This window comes from Mastigoproctus giganteus, chromosome 2 (genome assembly GCF_048544385.1).
Source record: "Mastigoproctus giganteus isolate SK-2022 chromosome 2, ASM4854438v1, whole genome shotgun sequence".
Classification (NCBI taxonomy): domain Eukaryota; kingdom Metazoa; phylum Arthropoda; class Arachnida; order Uropygi; family Thelyphonidae; genus Mastigoproctus; species Mastigoproctus giganteus.
Genome location: NC_143576.1, coordinates 212,814,311 through 212,829,578, shown reverse-complemented (window position 1 = coordinate 212,829,578; position 15,268 = coordinate 212,814,311). Strand labels below are relative to the sequence as shown.

Here is a 15,268-nt window from a genome sequence, read left to right as displayed (position 1 = left end):
TACAGGAACTTATATTAGTACAAGGACAATACACAGCATTACCATTAGTAGATGCATATAATGCAAGAAAGCAAGCTTATACAGCATCAGCCAAAAAAAAAAAAAAAAAAAACCCATTCACTCCAAAAGTTTGTCCAATTCTTCCTTGAATTTATTTAAACTATCAATTTCCACAACGAACGATGGAAGTTTCTTCTAGCAATCAACCACCCACTGGCTAAAGGCGAATTTCTGCACATCTATTCTGCAACTGTCTTTCCTCAATTTGAATTTATGCCCTGAGGTGCTTAATCTCAGCAAGAGGAAGAATCCCATCAGCACTGAGCTTGCTCAAACCATTCAAAGCCTTATACATGCCAATCAGATCACCTCGCAGATGCCTAATCTCCACATGCTACAATTTGCAGAACTTAAGCCTTTCTTCATAAGAGCAACCCTTTGGTTCTCCTCTACATCCCCTCTGTTTAAATAGAGGCTCTACTAGAAAAACATTTGGAGTAACTGGATGGGTGAATTGGGAAGGGTTTTTTATTTTTTATTTTTTTGGCTGATGCTGTATAAGCCTGCTTTCTTGCATCATATACCTCAGCTAATGCTAATATCAATTGTGCATCTCTAGCAGCTGGTTTCTTTGTGTCATTTTCAAACCATAGACGATCATAAATGCAGCATACAGAACAGAAATCATTTTTCATAAATATCCTTCCAAACTCTTGATTGGAGAAATTGGAGAAATGTTCTGTTGCACATAATTGATACTCACTTCGGGTACATCATTGTTAGATGGAGTGGCATTGCTGGTTGAAGGTACTGCTAAATCTAACACTTGATTTTCTGTTTGTCTTTTATGCAATCTTGATAGTCTTTGTCTTTTATGCAATCTTGATAGTCTTTGTCATTCTTGCAAACTTATTGCTACTTCTATTATTATTATTTTGGCTTGCTCGATACTCTCAACAATGCTCTGCATTTGTCTTCAGCATCGTTGAACACAAGTGCTATAGTGTGGCATTCAGTCTCTTTAAACAGTCAAAAATTGATGACTTCAGTTATAGCTGTTTGATTTTAAAACGGTTCTGATTTTCATCAAAGATGTTTTCACACAAAACCTCTTTCGTGCATACAAGGGTACAAACACAGTTTTTTTATATATATATATATATATATTGTCAAAAAAGGCAATCAGTATGAATTCACATTTGATTTTTGACTGCTCTGACTTTCTTGGCCTTAGTGATGACATAGATATCTAGGTCATATACATACTCCCTATACTCATTTCCTGTTAATTTTGTTAAAAATGTAGGATCCAAGAGGTTGCTTGAATAACTTGGATGAAATGTGGTCTTTGATCTCAGGTAAGAATCTATGGTACAAACTCTGCCCTTACTCACCTCATGCTCAAATCCTTAGTCAAAATGGTCTGAACTGAACCAAATGAAAGAGATGTCTCCTCAGAACTTTCTCAAATGCTTAGTTGTTGAGAAATGAAATTATAGGAGACTTTAATTATGGTTTCATCATTTTGGGATATTGATGGGCAACTGCTTCTTTCTTCATTTTTCAATTAAAAGCTTCCTTCACAAACCTTTCAAACCATCGCCCCCATCATATTGTCCCCACAATCACTTCATGTGTTTCCTCTATTGACTTTCAAATTTTACAACAAAATTATGTTCACATGCTGTCCAGATTTCATTATTTTCAGTATATACAACAGATAAGAACAACAAATATTGACGCACAGCACTTCTTCTAGACTGACATTTCAGAATCAAGTTAAAACTTGGTATAAACATGCCAAAAAAAGCTGTTGTTGTAATCTGGTGATCACAGTATTAGAGTTGTGCACACTATATCACTCACTAGCAAGAGGTAAATTGCATGCAGCATTTGTGTGCAGGAAATAACATGTATAGATCAGCACAGGCACAGATTAGATACTTAATGTTTACTTATAATTTTTGTTCTATTTTTCTTATTACAGAAATAAAAAGTTTAAATAAAAATTCGTGCTTTGTATTTATTCATTTAAATTTCAATATTTTAGGTGGGCCCTAAATTCATAATCTGCCACTGCATGCAACAGGTGCTTTTCACATATAATTCTTAGTAAAAAATAATTGTTCACTGCCAAAACTGCTCAACCATAGGTGGTAGATGATTTTCATCAACCGGTGAAATACCACCACTTTGCTTATTGGAGGCTTGAAGTGGTGAAACCCATGTTTAGTCTCTAGAGCCAAGTTTCCGGCATCCCCCTCCCCCCAAACTTCTCCTTCAACCCATGCATGGTACTAAGTACTATAGGTTTTGATACCTTTCATGTTTGGGGTTTTCATAAAAAAAAAAAAAAAAAAAAAGTAAAACTGTCTATATTTAGGAAGGTACAGAAAATTTCAGCTTGAACACCTTTGGAATGAATTGTAACATCATCACCAAATTAATGCACAATCTATATTTCACAGAAGGACCTGTCAGGTCTTGCATGATTATAGCTGGGTTAAACTCAGAAGGAATTCAATTTGTTTATCTTACCTTTTTAAAGATAGGATGTTCTCTTCTTCACTGAGATTATACAGAATATTATGTGCAATCACATTACTCTTAGCATAAACAGTGGATCAATGAAGAGCTGATATTTCTTGTCACAACAAACAACACATTATTTTCATTTGAATTAAATCACCACCACAGAGAGATGTGCCTGTGCTATAGCACTATTTTTTATTTGCTGAAAACATGCTGTGCCAGGTCTGCCATTACAGTGTTCAAAACCTGAGTCTATAGCCAACCCACATATATGTCAACTGACTTATGCTTACACTCATCTGGTGACACCAGAACCTAGAAAATGAGTATAGGTACTTTTCTGCAACAACTGTTGCCCATACTTATTTGCAGTTTTTTCCTGTGAAAACAACATTAGTAGTAATTCATCATGTCAACCACCTAGATTTGGAGATAGCAATCAGCAAATATCAGCTCAAATGTCTGCAACAAGCATTAACTTATTACATACAAACAAGACAACTGGCTATAACCAATTTTAAACTAATGCACAATATATCTTAATCTAATTATTCAATTTAAAGTCTGTATTGGCACAATTCATTTCTTCAAAATACACTCCACTTAAATGTTTGGAATCAACAGTGTATTACAACAGTTTTCATATTTTTTTTTCTGAAATTAGCTATGACAACATGAGGTTTAATATAAAAAAAAATAACACACTACCAAATATATAAAGATTTTTTTATTAAGCATTGAAAAATTTATAGTAAAAAATATTAAAATGATTAATATTAACAACTATATTGATTGTTCAACAAAATATTCTCCACAAGATTTTATCAGTGCTTTACACAGATGTGGCATTCTGGTGATTAATTTTAACAGTGTCTTGACCAACATTATTCCAAGATCTACAAGGTTTCCCATAAATTTTGTAATGATGGACAGACTTCACTGACTTCGTGGTCTAGATAAGTGGATCCTAAACTACTGAGATATATGGACCCCTTCAAAAATCAAAAAACGTTTGTAGATCCCTATATATATAAGCATGTAAGAATAGGTAAGTCTGATAAAGTTTGCATAGATAGAGGTGAAAAAAGTGCCAAGGACTAGGATAAGGATAGTAGAAAAAAAGAAGTAAATAGATTTGAAAAATGCGAAAGAATGTTGATATCCTAAAAGTTATGATGAGCTAAGAAAATTATAGGTTGAATTGCAAAACCAATTTGGAGGTGAAGAAACTGTAAAGTAAAATTATTAATACCAAATGATTAAACAAAATAAAGTAAAAAAAATTTAGTTATAGGTTGAATACAGGGAAGGCAAAAATGCAAAATCCGATGTCAACAGAAGTAAAAATTGATACATAGTTAGGTAATTCATTAGGGAACTAAACCTAACCATGTATCAGGAACTGCGTTTTTATACTTGTCCATAACAGTAGAAGAAGAAAATTGAACTAAAATTGAAGAAAATTACCTAACCGTGTATCAATTTTTACTTCTGCTGACATCAGACTTTGAATGTTGCCTTCCCTGTATTCAACCTATAACTAAATCTGCCCACCCATATCTGATGACAGCTTTACCACCTTTATTTTATTTTACTTTATTTTGTTTAATCATTTGGTATTAATTTTACTTTACAGTTCCTTCACCTCCAAATTGGCTTTGCAATTCAGCCCATAATTTTCTTAAATCATCATAACTTTTAGGATATTAACATTCTTTAGCCTTTTTTCAAATCTACTTTACTTCTTTTTTCTACTGTCCTTACCCTTCTAGTCCTTGGCACTTTGTGTAATTTTCACCTCCATCTATACAAACTTCATCAGACTTTGGAAAACAGGCCTTGCACTTTGGGTTGCATATCATACAAGTTTATAGTGATGACTGACTAACTCTATCAGGCTTATCTATTCTTACATGTTTATATACTTTTGCATCCTTTACTACTGCTTTGCGTGTTTTAGTGCATTTGTCATACCTTGCTTATTAATTTTTTGTTTTTTATTTTTATTTTTCAATCAATTGTAACTTTGACTTGAAATTATTTTTAATATATATATATATATATATATATAATATGAACTTTTCAGAAAATTCAAAGTTTTATGTTTAAAACAACTCAACTTGATTCTTAATTTTACATAAATATATAATAATAACTTTATTTATCAATTTGCTGTACATAGAACGAATAATTTTTACCAGTTCCAGAGGGTCTGCAAAACAGACCCTCTGGAAATGGTCTATGGACCCCCAGAGGTCCACAGATCCCACTTTGTTGAAATATGCTGGTCTAGATGGTCCCATAAAAGCTCTGGGTTTAAGTCAGGTGAATGGGTGGCCCACCATAATTTGCAAATACCTCTCCTGTTCTTTAGCTGCTAGAAAGTCCCTACACAGCTCAGAGCTGGGCAGGGACTTTCTAGCTTGTAATATAAAATGCCTTCCACAAAGTGAAAGCCCAGAGGATATTGCATTATGTTCAAGAATGTTTTTATAGCCTTATTTTCTTAAAATGACTCCATTTCTGATGATTTAACCTGCTCCAGAAAAACAGAAGCAATACCAGATCATGATGGAACCACTAACAGCTTGATCATAGGTACTAAACAATGTGGAACTATCTTTTCTTCAGTTGATCATCTCACTAACTCTATGCTTGGTTCCAAAAATTTTAAATTTGGATTCATTCATCCACAGTACATTTTTTCACTCTTCAATTATCCAATGTTGATGGCTCTTAGCTCAAGCCAACCATTTCTTTCAATTTCCTGATTTTAATAAGGGTTTTGGGACCACTACATGACAACAGAGTCCTGTTGTTTAAGATAGGGTTTTACAGTGGATGCACTGTAAAACTTCATCTGTAAAACATAGATACAGGAGTATCTCTGTTCCTGCTGCCTTCAACTTGGTTTTCAGGGGCAATAAGTCATCGAATGGATTTATAAATCAAATGTTATTATGGTCTTATCTTGAACTTCCAATTTTATGTGTGGTCATCCTGATCATGATTTGTCCTTTAAACTGCCAATCTCCTTGAATCATCAAAAGGTAGTTTGTACTCCTTTAAATGAAACACCTAGTTTATTCACCAATACTTCTCATGGAATAACTTTCTTTATACAGAGTTATATTAGCACTTCTTTTTTCAACATTCAGTTCCTTATTTCTTGTCATGTTTATCACAAAACTTACACCAAACACTCTTTCTGAAAGATGGGTGTTCAAATTTATAAGTTACAGCTCTTACTACTCAATTTATATTATTGTAAAAAACACTAGAATCATCTACAATTTTCTAAAATATTGAGATTTCTTGTAGATGATTCTAGATTATTCTAGAGTCACATCATTCTACACATTCAAAAATTTTCTATACCTTTCTGAAATATTCTTGAATATTCTAGAAATTTCTAAAATATTATTTCAGTTTTTCGATTTTTATACATAAATAGACAATATTTTAATAAATATTGGTAAATAATTTAGTTCTATTTTAATAAAAACTTTGCAAATTAAGAAAAAATTATATTTGATTCCACACTTTTAGGCAGGAGTGTATATATGTGCGCATATATACACTCCTGCCTAAAATATATATGCACATGCACAAAAACAGGGGATGGATAAAATAATGGAAACATCTGGTATGAAAGTAGTAGTTTTTTTGTGATGGCTGTATGATGTATTTACAAATATGCTGTGATGTTTGTTTTTTTTCTCCTTGCAGGTAGTAGTACTATGAAGGAAAGACAATAAAAGCTGATGTTTATTTAGAGGCGATATAAAACAATACACAAAGAAAATGACCAATCTACCTGAATTCCAAAGAGTTCAAATTGTTGGTGCACATTTAGCAGGGATATTGCTGACTAAAACTGCTGTTTTGTTTAATACATCCAGAGCAACTTTATCAAAAGCGATGCCATTCACCAAGTATGGTGAATGCAGACAAAATCTGATAGGACAAATTATGGCAGAAAATCAAAACTCACTGAAAGAGACTGCCACACACTGAAAAGGATTGCAGTCTGAAAACACAAAAAAAATCTGCCTCAAAAATAACAGCAGAACTTAATGTGTCTCAGCAATCCAGTTTCTAGCAAAACAGTTCAGCAAGAACTTCATAAAGATGAATTTTATGGCAGAGCCACTACTGCCAAGCCACTTGTTACTAATGGTAATCCTAGAAAGAGGGAGCAATGGTGTAAGGAGTACAAAAACTAGACACTTGATAATTGTAAACATGTCACATTTTCACACAAATCACATCATTCACACTTTTTCCAACATCAGGAAGAGTTCATGTTTTGCAAATAACCAGGAAACACATCATCCTGACTGTGCCAACTGTCAACCATCCTGTCTTGTGCCAACCATGGAAGTGGATCAACAATGGTTTGGGCAACAATATCTTGGTATTCTTTCAATCCCAACAACATCCTAAAAGGACAAATTACTGCCACTGTTTATCTTGATATTCTGAGTGACCATACACATCCCATGGTGCCACAAATGCTGTTTCTCACAACAATGCCATGTTTCAAGATGATAATATTCCAATACACAGAGCCAAATGTGTCCAATCTTGGTTTGAGGAGCACAAAACTAAGGTTAAGCATCTCCCGTGGCCTGCATAATCACTAAACTTAAACATTATTGAGACATTGTGTGCATACTGGAAAAGGAGATTTTCTCCCTTTCATCACTCAAGGAGCTTGAAATGTTCCTCCATGAAGAATGGTCCAATATTCCTTTAACACAGTTCAAGATTTATTTGAAATCTATTCCACATAAAATACAAGTTGTTTTAAAAGCAAAGGGTGATCCAACACCATATTAGTGCATACCTGTAACTCTCATCACAGGTGTTTCCATTATTTTGTCCACCTCCCCCTCTGTATATGTACAGTACTAGAAAATAATATTACATATACTGGAGAGCAAAAAGCAGATATCTTACCTTCATAGCCAAAGTCAGTGTATTAATCATGATCAGAGCAAATATTAGGTATTCAAAGTAGTGGGATGTGATGAACCACCAGATTTTGTATTGTATCCTATGTTTTGGTATATAACGTCTTACAGGTTTAGCTTTCAGGGCAAATTCAATACAATTTCTCTGAAAACAAGAGTGGAATGTTTTTTTTTTAAAGGCAAATGGCAAAAAAATTATATCATACTTATATTCTATGAAACGGATGAATAAAATATGAAATATTTTAAATTCTGCAAATCAAGTAAAAAGCAAAATGGAAATTGCTTATTAAACTAGTAAAACAAATACTGTAATAAATTTAATAAACTAAGGACTATCTTGTCTTTCTATAAATTTGGTGGCTAACCTATTTTTAGTTGCCACAACCAACAACATTTGTTTGCTGGTGATCACACAAATGGAAGTCCTTAAAATTTTACAAAATTTATTTCTAAGGTCATGTATCTTCTGTTATATTAAATACTTGAAAGTTTTGCAATATTACAAAATGTTTATAGTTAGGTAAACATTTTGAACTAACAGGTAAAGGTTGTCTGCAGTAAATATTTTAATGTAACTTTATGAGTTAAAAAAATAATAAACTGAAAACATTAATACTGTTGCAAGGTTTAAGTTATAATAAACACGGACAGAGTCGGATTTATAAGTGAATTACTGTACTTCATAACATCAACATCACCTTAGCTCGCATTCAGTTCAAAATTTAGTTGCATAACTACTTGCTTCCTCAATAATGGAAGCTTTGCCCCTTTTGGGGTAATCCATCATGAAAGCATCTTTCAGTTTTGTCTGGAGTCTTATCAGGGAGTAGACAAGAAGATACCTGATAGTCTTGCAGTCTGATTACCACATTTCTGCATTCATCACATGATGAATGCAGGACTTAAGGATATTGGTTCAACTTTAACCTAGCAATAAGCATCTGAATTTCTATTAGCTGACATAAAAACAATTCTCACATAAAAGTGAAACAGATAATCATGTTTAGAAGCTCAATCAACAACAATCTAAAGTTAGCATTAGCATTAGTAGAGGCATTTGATGCAAGAAAGCAAACTTATGCAGCATCAGCCAAAAAAATAAAAAATAAATAAAAAATAATAATAATAATAAATAAATAAATAAATAAAAAATAACAACTTCCACTTCACCCCTCTGTTCATTCAAAATACCTGTCCAGCTGAGCCTTAAACTTATTTAGGCTATCAACTTCCACGACAACAGATGGAAGTCTATTCCACCAACCAACCACCCGCTGGCTAAAGGCAAATTTCGTCACATCTATCCTACATCTATCGTTTCTCAATTTGAATTTATGCCCTCTCAGGTGATTATTCTGAGCAAGAGGAAGAATCCCATCAGCATTGAGCATGCTCAAACCATTCAAGGCTTTATACACCTCTATCAGATCACCTCGCTGGTGCCTAGTCTCCAGACACTGTAATTTGCAAAACTTAAGCCTTTCTTCGTAAGAGCACCCCTTTGTTCCATTCACTAATCTTGTTGCCCTTCTCTGTACTCGTTCCAGCATCTCTACATCCTTATTGAAATGAGGCCTCCAGACCTGTATACAGTACTCTAGTTGTGGCCTGACCATTGCCTTTTCCAAGGGAATAATCACCTCCTTATCCCTGCTAGAAAAATTCCTATATATCATTGACAACACACCATGAGCTACTCTTGCAGGCCATCTGCACTGCTCAGAAAACTTCATATCTGCCTGCACAACCACCCCCAGGTCCCTTTCATTCTCTACCACTGTCAGTGTAGTACCACAGAGTTGATACGTTGCTCTCGGGTTGCTGTTTCCTATATGTAATACTTTACATTTGTCAATGTTAAACTTCATTTGCCACCTCTCAGCCCGTCTGCTCAACCTTTCCAAATCCTGTTGCAGTAGCATAATGTCAGTAGTGTCCTTGACAACCCTGCCAACCTTCGTATCTTCTGAAAACTTGGACATTAAGCTGGATATACCATTATCAATATCATTTATAAATACAGAAAACAATAATGGACCCAATACTGAACCCTGAGCGACTCCACTAATAACATTAGTCCACGATGAGCAGTGTTCATTGATTACCACTCTCTGTCTTCTCCCCCTCAACCACCCCTTTATCCATAGCAGCAATTTACCTCCAATGCCACACTGCTCCAATTTGTGCAGCAGTCTTCCATGTGCTTGATACAAGAAACAACAGCATCAAAAGCCTTTCTAAGATCCAAGTATATAATATCAAAGTTATTCCTTGCATCCAGTTATTTTGTGACTGCATCATAGTATCCAATCAAATTGGTCAGGCAAGACTTCCCCTTAACAAAACCATGCTGTGTCTGAGCTATAACTGAAGTCTTGTCTAGATGATCCTGCAGTGCTTCTTTAACCAGTGCCTCCATTAATTTTCCAGGAACAGAAGTTAAACTAACAGGTCTATAATTACTTGTGTCACCCTTTGATCCTCCTTTGTGAATTGGGGTCACATTTGTACATCTCCAGTCCATGGGTACTTCCCCTGAGTCCAAGGAAGCTCACATAATTATGGCTAAGGGTTTGCTTACTTCCTCTGCTGCCTCCTTTAATATAACTGGATAGATCCCATCCACCCCAGGTGCCTTTCTTGTATTTATCTTCAACAATTTCTCCTCCACTTTACTCTCAGTTATTACAAGATTCTCTAGCTTACTGCCAGAGTTGAATATACCTCTGGCATTCCCCTCGCTGAATAACTCCTCATGTGTGAATGTCGATGCAAAATATTCATTCAGTTTGTTAGCTACCTGAGCAGGATCATCAACAGTTGACCCATCGATATCAAGTGGACCAATCTGCCTAACCTCCTTTGTAACTTGGTTACAGATCAACTTGTATCTATCATAGGCTTCTGTGTCACGTGTTAATTTGTATGTATCCCATGCATTTTTATTCTCTGCCATATGTCACATTAGTTCATCTGATATCCATTTAGGCCTAAACATTGAACAATATTTCTTAGTTGGTATGTAAAGCCTAGTAGCTTCTAAGATAAGATCTTTGAATGCTTCCCATTTTGAATTTGCTGTTGGTAACATCATCAGTTGGTCCCACTGTATAGTATTTAAATACTGTCTCAGACCATCGTAGTTGTCTTTACGAAAGCAATAATCCTTCCCTTTACCCCTAATGGTAGTTACTTCTTTGAGTAAATCCCATTTCAGCACACTGTGATCGCTGCCACCTAGTGGTTCCTTTATCTGCATATTCCTAATGCATGAAGAATCACTAATGATAATCAAATCAAGAGTATTATTCCCTTTAATTGCCTCCTGAACATGCTGATGTAGAAAACAATCATCCAATAAATCCACAAAAGCCCTGCTAGTGTGTGAGTGACCAATCCACAAATTCCAGTCAATATCTGGGAAATTAAAATCCCCTATTATAATACTCTCTGATTTACTGGCCCACTCTATTTCCCTGTACAGTTTCTTATTATACTCATCAGAGTCATTAGGCCTATAGCACACTCCTACTCTCAATTTTGATCTCTCAATGCTTATGTCACACCAAACTGACTTGACACTGCACTGTCCCACAATGCCGACTGGCTTCACTTCCTTGGATTTTATGTGTTTCTTAACTAATAGCCTAATCCCTCCTCCCTTCCTATCCTGTATATCCTTTCTGTACACATTGTACTCCCCAAATTCCAGTTCTGCATTCCTTATATCTGTGTGACACCACGTCTCTGATATCCCAACAATATCTGCCTTTGATGTTTTGAGCAATACCTCAAATTCATCAAATTTATTTACCAAACTTCTAGCATTGGTGTACACGCAAGTATAGATGCACCTGTTCCTATTCTTAGCTACCCTAACACAGCCCATGTGTTTACTTGTACCACAATGACTCCCAGAAGTCTCTGAAATGTTCTGCATCTTGTTTTCCAGGCTTTTGCTCATTCCAATAGAAGCAGTGCAAGAATCACTTTCACCTCTGCCAGCGGCTACTGTTAATCTATTAGTCCTTGTATCCCCCCCCCCCCAAGCTAGCAGTTTTCCGACCCACCTAACACTGCCTCGATAGCATCAGCAAATATTCTTGCACCCTTTCTGTTTAAGTGTATCCCATCTCTGTAGAAGCAGTCTCTCCTGTTAATAAGTACAGACCATGCTGAAAAAAAATTCAACCCCTTGAGCCTTGCACAATCCTTCCAGGGCCGAATTGATCGATAAGGCTCTCATCATATATTCCCTCCTATCATGTCTGGGCAGAATTGCAGACACTTTCAAATTCAACCCTAATTCATGGCTTTTTTTCAACAGTGACCTGAACTTGTTTAGTAATTCTGCCGGTCTCCTACTCTTAATATCTTTAGTGCCAACGTGTACAACTATATCACCTTTTGTGCCCTTAAAAGATGATATCTGCTCTACAATTTCATCAACCTTTGCCCCTGGCAGACATACCCTGGTCCTGCTCCACCTATCCTTTTTACAAAGAATGCTTTCTTGGCATAAAGAATGGTCCAAATTCTTTTGACAGAAGACTGCTAGAGGTAGTGAGTGGAGTGTACTGGGAATGGCAGGAGATTGCTTAGAAAGATAAATAAATAAATATATCATGAATACAAAAGTTAAATAAAAATAAGATGCTAGTAAGTTGTATTTTCTTTATTTGAGAGGCAATAGAACCATCAGGCTTTAACATATGTGTAAGTACAGATTAGGAAAAGTTGTGACCAATAGCTTTGGCACAGATGTTAATGATCAATTAACATCTGTGTAAGAAGAAAGTTTTCTACTTTTCGCCTATTCAAAATCTACTTTCTCTTGATTAATAATTACTTTAACTTTGTTATGAGCTCTAGAGTGGGCAGAAAATGAACCTGGAAATGTAGATGCAAGTCGATTGTGATACACAATGCATTGAAAAGTCTTTGGATATTTATTGGAAAATCAATTTTTTGATAAAGGACAAAATTTTAAGGTAGTGTGCAGAATAAAGGCTCATCCCTAAAAAGAATAATTTCACTGACACAATCTAAGGAAACACTGATATCAGAAAATTTAAACCAGTAATCTAACCAAAAAAAAAAAAAAACACACAATAGAAACCTCACAGATCATCAACTTTCACATTCTTGTAATGCCAAACAATGGGATGTTGAGAATGCCCACAAGAGAAAGGTCCCATTGGAAAAGAGACCATGACCAAGTTGTATCTGAGGTGCCTAAAAGACCATTCACCTCACCTGCATAACTTAAAGGATTTTTCATGAGAAAAAAAGTCAAGAATGTTAGGGGTATGTGGTTGACAATGCCTGATATTGTGGTAGGTTTTTTTTTTTTTTTTTTTTTTTTTATGAAAACCCCAAGCACGAGAGATATTAGAACTTATAGTACTTAGTACAGTGCTTGGGTTGGAAGATGAGAAGACGAAAGAAGATATTTGTTGACATCAGACTTGAACTTCTGGAGACTGTGATTTTCAGGAAATATGTATGAAGGAAGCTTGTTCCAGAAAATGGCAGCTGAATGAATAAACGAGGAAGATGAAAAGTTGGTTCTGTGAATTTGAAGTTGAACAGTACATGGATGTTGGATGGTGGCAGCACGTGTTTGGACTGTTTTGAAAGAGAGAGCGGAAATTATAGATGCCAATTCAAAAGAATAGGGCCCACGGAAATATCTGTAGAAAAGGCATGAAGCAGAAACAGTATGTCTATGAGAGAGAGAGTGGAGAGATTTTGTTAGAGAGGAGTCATTAATTAACCTAACTCGCTCTTCTGAATAGAATCTAGAAGCCTGAGAGAGATTTCAGGGGCACTGCCCCAGATGTGGGAACAATATTCCATTGTAGATTTGTGATTTGCGATTTGTACAGAGTGAACAGTTGTTTGGAAAAAAAGTATTGCTGAGAGCGAAAGAGAAAACCAAGTTTTTTAGATGTAGAGGAAGCAATATTTGTAATCTGCTTGTACAAAGTGAGATAAGAAGTCAGGGTAACCCACAATAGAGATATCATTTTGCCTAGAAATTAGAGTGTCACCAAAGATAAGCTTAGGAGCAGAAGAATCCTTTTTGCGAGATATGACAAGACTGAATTTTAGAAGGATTAAAATCAACTAAATTGTCTTTGCCCCTCTGCAAAATTACCTGGAGATCGCCATTTAAGGAATTGGTAGCAGATATTCGAGAAATTGAAGCTGACTGAACAGTGCAAGGTTTCTCAAAATGGAAAGTGGAATGCTATCATCGGCAAAACTATGAATAGGATTTCCAGTCAATGGAAGAAGGTCATTAATATACAAGAGAAAAAGAGTGGGGGAAAGAATTGAACCTTGGGGGACACCAAAATTAGTGAAGAAGTTAGAAGACAGAGAGCCATCTACCATCACCCTCAGTGAGCGATCAGAGAAAAAACTGGATATCCAATTACAAAAAACAGTTGGCAAACCAGAAGATGGAAGATTGTTTTGAAGACCATTATGCCAAACACAATCAAAACCCTTTGAGATGTAAAGAGCAACTGCTTGGGTTTCACCTTTAACTTGGCGCATTATGGCCTTAGCTGCCAATGCGCCATTAAAAACCAAACCAAAGCTTGGGTTTCACCAAACTTTTCCAGTGAATTTGTCAATAAATGGGTAACATAAGCCAGAATATCACCAGTGGATTGACACTGACGGAATCCATACTGGTGATCGTTGATCAGATTGTTATGTTAGTTTGTTATTTGGTTTTTTAGGAGCATTAGCAACTAAGGCCATATTGCTCCACGATATGCTGTGGTCATTCCCTGACCTTTCCGCATCCTCCATATTTGGTGGTGACGGGCTCGAACCCTGGTCTAATCAAGAAGCGTGTGCTATGCACTGCTGCTCCTTCCCACCTGGCTACGGAGGCGCCTTCGTTGATCAGACGAAAGGTTTCTAGGTAGTTTAAGAGTTGGCGGTTAATTGATTTCTCCATTACTTTAGAAAGAGCAGAAGTAATTGCAATGGGATGATAATTGGATGGGAGGGACTTGTCGCCCTTTTTAGGAACTGGCTAGATATGAGAAAAATTTGCAAGACAGAAGGAAAAACACCTTTGGAACAAGAAAGTGAAAAAAGGCGGCAAAGAACAGAAATAAGTTCAGAAGCACAGGTTTTGAGAACAAATGGAGAAATACCATCGGGACCTGGAGCTTTCTTAGCATTGAGATTCGTCAAAATCCTTCTGACACCGTTTTGCTGGAAGACCACAGGAGGCATTGAATGGAGCATGTTGGGAATGGTAGAAGGTGTTTTACCAAGATCATTAAAACATGGTTGGAAGAAAAATGGGATGCTAGCAGGTCAGCTTTATCCTTGGCCAAAGTGACAACAGAACCATCTCATTTTGACAGAATTGAGAGCAAAGATGGGCAAAAGTTGCGGCCAATAGCTTTGGCATGAGACCAGAATGCTCGGCTACCATTAGGGCAAGAAGAAAGTTTTCTACTCTTAGCCTGTTCAAAATCTAGTTTGGACTGATTAATGACTGCTTTACAATTGTTGCGAGCTTTGGTGTAGGCAGAAAATGAAATTAAAGAATTGGAAACAAGCCAATTACGATATGCAACATTCTTCTCTTGAACAGCCTTAGCACATTTATTGGAAAACCAAGGTTTAGATAAAGGATGAGATTTTAAAGTGGAGTGTGGAATAAAGGATTCCATTCCTAGAAGAAAAATTTCACTGACACAATTTGAGCAAACATAGACATCAGA

At 35.8% G+C, this 15,268-nt stretch overlaps 1 protein-coding gene across 1 annotated transcript in view; it reads right to left on the bottom strand.

Moving 5' to 3' along the window:
- The window catches only part of LOC150090042 (muscle calcium channel subunit alpha-1-like), a 1,145,904-nt gene that overhangs the window by 314,021 nt on the left and 816,615 nt on the right, over nucleotides 1-15,268 (bottom strand). Inside the window, exon 29 of the mRNA XM_090389719.1 lies at nucleotides 7,495-7,653. Coding sequence (XP_090245845.1) covers nucleotides 7,495-7,653 — 159 coding nt within the window. The remainder of the gene's footprint in view (nucleotides 1-7,494; nucleotides 7,654-15,268) is intronic.